Below are 8,693 nucleotides of genomic sequence, written 5' to 3'. Positions count from 1 at the left end.
TAAAAGCTGATATTACGACGAAGGAAGGAAAAATGCCGCGCTCAAGGTACACAAAAAATGGAAGTAATCATCCTGGCAGAAGCAATATTTGGTGACTTCAAAAGTGCAGAGACGAGTCCTCTTGTCGGCTACGCTGATGATTCCACTGAGATGCCTTCAATAGGTGGTGTAGAGATTAGTGGTCATGCTGTACCGAAGCGGTGCTGTGTCGGAGCTGGTGCTGTGCCGAGAGAGAGGGAGAAATGCTGTACCGTTTTAATGCTTTTAATCGGTTTAGTGAAGCATAGAGGTAGGGGAGAACCAGGTAGTACTATTCAAATTCTGTTCGATTTTAATTCAAATTCTGTTCGATTTTAATTCAAATTCTGTTCGATTTTAATTCAAATTAAATTGTTTTATTCATAAATGTTTGTATATTTTTTTTGGTGAGTTTACACAGATTTACAGTAAATTATTTACCTAAGTGAAAGTTATGATAATTGCATAACACGTAATGTCAATAAGTATATTCTGAATACTCAAGATTTTATTTGTAAGCTATATTGGTGCTGTAACTGGGTGGTGCTGTACCGGAATGATTCAGTACCGGGGTGGTGCTTTACTGGGGTGGCGCCGTACCGGAGAATTATTATTCTACGAAAATTATGTATTTGTGCATTTCAGAGATATTGCTGTAACACAGTATTAGTGCACCTGGGTAGTAATGTACCCCAAAAGTAATGTTGTATCTGAATAGCAATGTACTTAAGTAAAGCTGCACCTTTGTCTGCTATACCATGGTAATGTAGTACCTGTATCCTGCTGTGCCCTAGTATTGATGTACCTTAGTCCTGCAGTACCCAAATACTGCTGTACCTCAGTACTGCTGTACCCTAGTCCTTCTGCACCATGACTGTGTCATCATTTTTAAAGAAATATGAATATTTTGAGAGTCTGTGGCACAGCAAGGACCAAACACTTGTACGAGCAAGGTCTCACGGAGGGACACAGAAAACCATTTTCAGCGGCAGTTACGAGTCTTGCGAACCAGATCGTCACATAAAATCCTGTGTGGCAGGATTTTGCTGATCCTTGCATGAATACTAAGACATAGAGCGCGTCCACGCGGCCTGGGTACACCCCTTGGCAGAGTGGGCGGACCTCCTTGATGGCGCTGATAGCACATCTGGGGGAAGCTTACGGGGAATATATCCAGTTGCTTCCGGAGAACTTTCCAGGTGACTCTTTGATAGCACACCTGTTGATTCATTGAGAACACACCAGGTGACTTCTTAAGAACACTGCAGTTGTCTTGAAAACACACCATATATCATCTTGAGAACACCATATTCCCATCAACATATGCTCTTCTTACTAGTAAGAATAATAATTAAAACGTGAGAGGGAGAGAGAGAGTGTGTATGTGTGTGTTAGAGAGAGAGAGAGAGAGAGAGAGAGAGAGAGAGAGAGAGAGAGAGAGAGAGAGAGAGAGAGAGAGAGAGAGAGAGAGAGAGAGAGAGAGAGAGATGTCTTCCAGTTCCACACCTACGAACCCACCACATCACCCCCACCCTGTCCACTGACCCACCAGTCACTCTGCGCATCACACCAGGCCCCATCAACTGTCCCAACAGCTTCCCGCACACTAATTCGTCAGCTTCCACACCCCATTAGCCCCATTCCTATCCCAGCCAGCTTCCGCCAGCTACACCATCCTCTGTCCCACCAGCCCCACGTCCACACATTCAAATATCCCAGCGGGTCCTCCTCCCTTCACATTCACTACTCTGCCAGTCAACCAGCGCTGCTTGCCTAGTAGCCTCCCAACTACTAGCAATGGCCACCCACTACCCCACTGCTATGTAGCCCAGAAGCCCTCCACCCCAGCACCCAGAGCTCTTCACCCACAACGCTGCTTCAGGCCCTCCACATCACAAGTTTCACACACCCGCAATAGGCTACCGTCGTCACCAAACTTGCACAGCGTCTCTCACCAATTTTCAACATTGACAAAATTTTCAAGAGTTGTCAGGCGCTTTTAGGGAAAAATTTGATGGCTTTGAGGCTACTTTATAATGCATTAAATCTATTTTTTTCTGTTCATATTTTGTTGAAGTTCTGCCAACAAGATTTTTATATAAGCGGTAATTTCGTCTTAGAATCTTTCATATTGGACGAATAATGATTTTTTTGTATCGATGTTCTCCCCTGTAAACAATGTTACGCTAATTATCATAATTTTCAGTAAATTTAAACTAAATCTTTGTGATTTAATATTAAAACGTGATATTATGTGATAACGTCATTCCATTCGTGCCATGGATGAGTATAATTAGACGTGGAATCTCTGGATAGTTTCAAGTGAAGGTTAGACGTACACACATGGATCAGCTTTGGTGGATATGAAAAGGTAGTGTTTATTAATGTTCTCAACCACGACCAAGACGTGAAGGACAAAACGATTATATTCTCCACCGCGACCAACACACACACACACACACACACCGGGTCCTTTTTCAGTGTCAGAGTAGTTAACAGATGTGGTGGAGGCTGAAGGAAGTAGAGCATTAGGAAGTGATGTGGTGTAGGCAGACTCTATACACAGTTTCAGATGAATCTATGATAGAGCCCAGTAGTCTCAGGAATCTGTTCACCAGTTGATTGACAGATGAGAGGCGGGACCAAAGAGCCAGAGCTCAAGAGTTGTGCTTGCTCCCCCGCAAGCACAACTAGGTGAGTACACAAGACCAATGAGCAAACGAGCTCCACCATGAGACTATTAAGGATAATAATTGGATTAGCAACCGGTTTTCATGAATTATGAGCCGCACAAACTTGAATCTCAATTTACCTAAACCCTCCTCTCTCTCTCAGTGAAGACCGCTGCCAGCATAGGTCAGATTTACCCTGTCTGCTTCACTCCATCAACCAGAATTCACGAATACATTCCGTTACAAGTTATTGTAAGTAACATAGTACACGAACTGGTATGGGGTATAAATATATATCATTTGGTCAATGATATATTTTTTTCTGATTTGTTGTGGAAGTTTGTGTAAACTGTGTAAACTTAGTTTCCAGCTCATCCGGATTTACCTCTTATCTGACCAAGCAGTAGTACCGCAGAAGCCGCTTTGACCCGGGATACCAGTGCTCTTAAATTTGATTTATTACTTAAAGCAACTGTGAGTTTCTGTTTGGTTCATTTCGCTTTACTTATGATACGGTCTGCAGGCCAACGATATGTGTTAGTCCCCAACGTGATTCTTGGATAGGATGTACTCCTGGTGTTTAATCTTCCTTAAATTCAGTATACACTACTTCTTCTTGAAGATTATTCTAATCAAACACCAATAGGTTAGAAATACATCGCGATATTCCAACCACATACCACAGAGCTACAAATATGTCTCCCATGTTATTCCCCTTAAAACAATAAAGACAAATTCACACTTTTTGGGTCTGAAAATTTTTACCTTCTCTTGTTTTCCTTGTATAGTTTTGCAAACCTGTATCTTTTTAACATATGTGATGGCATAAGCGTTTGCATTTATATATCTGAGAAGAGTTACTTAATGGTCGCAGGTGGTCAAAGACGTAATTAATAATGTATGTAAGTCTTTCAGTAACATATATTGTTATATGACATGCATGATGGTAAGTCTCTACAAGAGACCCATCCTGAGTGGAAGACTGGAGTCCGAGTTTCACCAGTGATGGAGGCTTCAGTCCGTGTTCCACCAGTAACGGAGGCTTCAGTCCGTGTTCCACCAGTGACGTAGGCTTCAGTCCGTGTTCCACCAGTAACGGAGGCTTCAGTCCGTGTCCCATCAGTGACGTAGGCTTCAGTCCGTGTTCCACCAGTGACGGAGGCTTCAGTCCGTGTTCCACCAGTGACGGAGGCTTCATTCCGTGTTCCACCAATGACGTAGGCTTCAGTCCGTGTCCCACCAGTGACGTAGGCTTCAGTCCGTGTTCCACCAGTAACGTAGGCTTCAGTCCGTGTTCCACCAGTGACGGAGGCTTCAGTCCGTGTTCCACCAGTGACGGAGGTTTCAGTCCGTGTCCTAACAGTGACGGAGGCATCAGACGATGCCCTCCATGTGCCTGTGTGAGACACAGTATTATCGTATCATTTATTATGGAGGAGAAACGTTAGGTATTATCCCTCTTGTTAATACCTTCATATCCTAATACAACAGAGATATCACCATTGATACCTATTAGAATACAGATATCACTATTCATGCCCATTCGGAAACAAATGACATTTTTCATACCTATCAGGATATATATAATACTATTCATTTTCAAAAATTGGTTTCTCGTGGAAAAATATGAGGCCAAAAATATGGAAAAAGATAAAAAACAATGACTGAAAATCACGTATGGAAAGTTCTCAACCGTGTAATAAGAAGTGAAAACCTGACTAAAATGTTCATATATATATATATATATATATATATATATATATATATATATATATATATATATATATATATATATATATATATATATATATTGACAAGTAATCTTCCAATTTATAAAAAAAAATTGAGAATAACGAAACTAAGATATGTATTTTTTGTTTAGTTAATTTATTTTTATTATTCTCCATTACATATATATCTGCTAATATACTGTTATAACCAATACATGAGTATCATTAGAAGCATAATTAAATAAGACATCTTCACATACGTAATTATACAAATGTGAATGTGTCCGAGGAAACGGGGTTTACTAACTATTTTCATGACGCCCAACCTTACTGAATAATGAAACAATTTCTTAATGCTTTACTGAGTGGTAAATATGAATAATTTTGGTTCGATACAAATATGACTCATATGGACTAATAGGCCTCTTGCAATTTACTTTTCTCCCTATGTTCGTTATGTTCGTATTTTGTGGAAAAAAGCCTTCTTGCAACTTTTCTAAGTGTTCAGGAAAGTGATTGCTTCCTTAACGAGAAGAAATCATTTTTAGTTGAAGAACGAAGGAGAAAAATTTAGGCCTTTGAGCAGACACTGTAACCGCGAAGTTATTCATCATCTTCGTTTTCCATAAAAAATGATCGCCAATAGGTTTTTCAACCAGGTCCTCAATTAATGTTTTGACGGTGACCCTACGGTAGCCTGAGCCTGCTTAGTACTATAACACAGGTCTCTCTCGCTAAACAGACTGACGCAGAGAGGTCGTGGGCGCTATAATTAGCAAATCACAGAGTGTAGCAAGATAACCTATTGAGTCTGGCGTACTGGTCACTTAACCTATACCAACATAATGTATAAAACATTATAATAACAACATTAGACAGGCAAATCATTAACTAGAAATTGCAAAAACTCAACTGGCATAATAATGCTAATCATTGTTTTCATTTATCAAAATACTAGCTGTTCCCGGCCACAGCAACCTTCCCCTGTCTCCAAGTCCTCGCCATAACTTCCTCCCCTCCCCCGTTCCCTCGTCCTCCCAACCATTCCTCACTCCCTCGTCCCTTTTTCCTCCCCTTCATCCTCCACTTCAGCATCCTCTCGTCCTCTAACCATTCCCCATTCCACCATCCCCTCGTCCTCCCCACTATCTCCCACTCACCCATCCCCTCGTCCTCCCTACTATTCCCCACTCCCCTATCCACTTGTCTTCCCCCAACCATTCTCCATTCCCCTCGTCCCTACCATCCCCAGCTCCCCTGTCCCCTCGTCCTCCCTTACTATTGCCCCCTCTCCAGTCCCTTCGTCCTTCCCACCATCCCCCACTCTCGTCCCCTCGTCCTTCCCACCATTCCCCATTCCCTCGTCTGATGATCAAATGATCTGATGTTCCCATCAGAAAATTGGGAACATGAAATGATCTGGTGCTAGACTCACGAAGAAGTTACGCAAGCACTTAAGAACCTGTACAACTTTTTTCAATCTTTGGCAGCTTTGTTTACAATTATTAAATTGTAACAAAATTATCAAGAGAATAAATAGCAAGTTTTTATCGTGTGAATTACCTGCAAAATATTAATTCATAATTCAAAATCAAATATAATTAGGAGTGGAAAAAACTAATTTATTCATTGGGAAGGTATATTAAAGGTCTACGAAGTTCAGGTTGTTAAGCTGAACACAAGAAACTCCCAGGAGAACTCCGGAAGTTACTCAGGAGGGAGAGAGAGAGAGAGAGAGAGAGAGAGAGAGAGAGAGAGAGAGAGAGAGAGAGAGAGAGAGAGAGAGATAGAGAGAGAGAGAGAGAGAGAGAGAGAGAGAGAGAGAGAGAGAGAGAGAGAGAGAGAGAGAGAGAGAGAGAGAGAGAGAAAAGAGAGAGAGACTGTAACTGTAGGAAAGAACTTTTTCTCAGAGTGGAGGCGGCAGAGATAGGAGCTCAAACTCTCTCTATCTCCATCGTTTAGAGTATCCTGCACTCTACAAAGGGAGAGGAAGGGAGGGATGGAGGGAGGAAGGGAGGGATGGAGGGAGGAAGGGAGGTGTGGAGAAAGGGGGTGAGAGGGAGTATTTCGACTTCGCCTCATAGTCTACACCTTGAGTCATACACCACCAAGTATCATTCACCCCATATACCAAACACCACAATAAATACATCACACTCAATCATACATCACACACCCCCATACTAAGTGATCTCTATCAGCATTAATTGGAACATTTAAACAAAGTGATGTTGACGAGGAGTCAGAACAACGTGGCTGAAGTATGTTGACCAAACCACACACTAGAAAGTGAAGAGACGACGACGACGTTTCGGTCCGTTCTGGACCATTCTCAAGTCGATTGTGAGAATGGTCCAGGACGGACCGAAACGTCGTTGTCTCTTCACTTTCTAATGTGTGGTTTGGTCATCAAGTGATGTTACAAACAGGCCTTTAAGAAAGCAGCTTACCCTCCCAGCTCCGTGCATATAGTTCTCAAGGGCGTTTGAAATATAAAACTAAAAATGAGTTTTTATATATCTAGACAAATCTGTATGTGTTATTTTAATATCACCGCAACACAACATGTCTTTGTATTCTGTAATTAGGATTTACCGTTTAAGGATTTCTCTTCCTTCTCTGCAGGAAGAGAGAGTCTGAATTCCTCCAAGGTGACGAAGTCTGAGAGAAATTTGAAAGAATTCTTTAACTAACTTTACGTTAAACGACAAAGATAATCCTGAGTGTTCCTGTACTCTGTACTGACCACTATTCCTCTATTAGTCTACCTGCTAAAAAAAACAATCACGTCCCTCAAAAATAATTTGAAAAAGTTCTGAGAAATTATCTTGTAATTGTTTGTATAAGGAATATGGCAAAATATTATCAGACAGAGACTCTGGAATCTGGAGTGGCTTGTTGAATTGAGTCAGTTTGAAGAAGCTCTTACGTAAACAGATATATAATGTAGTCAATGTACTTGACCTTACATTATCCTCCAGTAAATATCGACACAAAAATCAGCAGGGAAAAATAGAATATAGTAAAATAATATTAAGGAAAATAATAAGGATAAAATCTTATTGAATGTAAGGATTTTTGTGGGGAAAATACTCGCAAGAAGTTAGTGAAAAGACGCATTGAGTAATTCCTCAGAGGTTTAGTTCCCATTTGGTAAACTTTCGAACTCATTACAGCAAGACGTTCTTGACCCTGTGTGCTGCCTGGTGGTGGAGTTGACGTGTGATAGACCTCGTCTTGTTCCTGGGTGCTGTCTGGGGGTGGAACTGAAGTCTCTTGACCTTGTGCACCACCTGGTGGTGGAATTGACCTGTAATGACCCTCGTCTGATCCCGAGGTGCTATCTGGCGGTGGAATATAACAAGTAATGACCCGTCTTCAGCAAGAGGTCACGACTGCTTCTCCAAACACCACTACCGCGATGTACAGTTTGTAGCAATTAAAGATGAAGTTAATATACGTGTTGCACAATTGGCAGCCCTGGCTAAGGACGTTGCTTCCCGTGGTACAGTTGGCAGCTCTGGTTAAGGTAATTCCTACTGTCCACAACGTAAACGTTCTTATAACAAGAGACATCAGGGGAACAGTTTTTATCTGTCAGGATAAAGAATTTATATTTCCAATTATATATATTTGTTACTGCCTTTATTTATAGGAAGTTTGTAAGAAAGAGGAAAATATGGAAGAGAGAGAGAGAGAGAGAGAGAGAGAGAGAGAGAGAGAGAGAGAGAGAGAGAGAGAGAGAGAGAGAGAGAGAGAGAGAGAGAGAGAGAGATAGAGAGAGACAAACAATGGACTCGCAGTTTTCCACCACGGTAAGGAGAAAGTGTTTACCCTCCATCTTCTTCAGATGAGCGTCAGGAGAAAAGGCGACAAGTGTAGTCTTGTGTCATCACATCATCCTCTCCTCCTGTGGGCCAGAGAATGTGGTCTTCTGTCGTATACTTCAAATAGAAGACAATGCTGGTGCGTCTATACGGAACCACGTCTCCTTTACTGTCCACTTTTCTTGTGCTCCACCAGTGTGGCACAGACGTCCACCTCCAGGTCCCATGTTGCTGTCTTACCGCTAGGTGCACATGTGAGAAGAGTGAAGACTTGGTGCCCAATCATTCCACGCTACGAGGAGAGAGGACGAGTGCACTAACTACAACACTAGTTCATTGTAGTTTGTGTTGATAATTTATTTTGTACAAGGCCTTTCATGTTTGTTGTATCTGCTGTTTCTTCATAGAGTTGATTTCGGTCCTTATGAACAAATTATTGACAATAT

At 41.6% G+C, this 8,693-nt stretch overlaps 1 protein-coding gene across 1 annotated transcript; it reads right to left on the bottom strand.

Annotated features, from left to right (window-relative positions):
* Positions 1 to 3,601: 3,601 nt before the first annotated feature.
* Positions 3,602 to 8,474, bottom strand: LOC138364876 (P-selectin glycoprotein ligand 1-like). The gene is made up of 3 exons (XM_069324905.1): positions 8,399 to 8,474; positions 7,588 to 7,764; positions 3,602 to 4,086 (listed from the first exon to the last, which is right to left on the bottom strand). The coding sequence occupies exons 1-3, from the start codon at positions 8,472 to 8,474 to the stop codon at positions 3,602 to 3,604; spliced, it is 738 nt and encodes a 245-aa protein (XP_069181006.1).
* Positions 8,475 to 8,693: the final 219 nt, after the last annotated feature.

This window comes from Procambarus clarkii, chromosome 15 (genome assembly GCF_040958095.1).
Source record: "Procambarus clarkii isolate CNS0578487 chromosome 15, FALCON_Pclarkii_2.0, whole genome shotgun sequence".
NCBI classification, from domain to species: domain Eukaryota; kingdom Metazoa; phylum Arthropoda; class Malacostraca; order Decapoda; family Cambaridae; genus Procambarus; species Procambarus clarkii.
The sequence above is the reverse complement of the archived record's forward strand: the minus strand, read 5'-3'. Positions and strand labels throughout refer to the sequence as shown.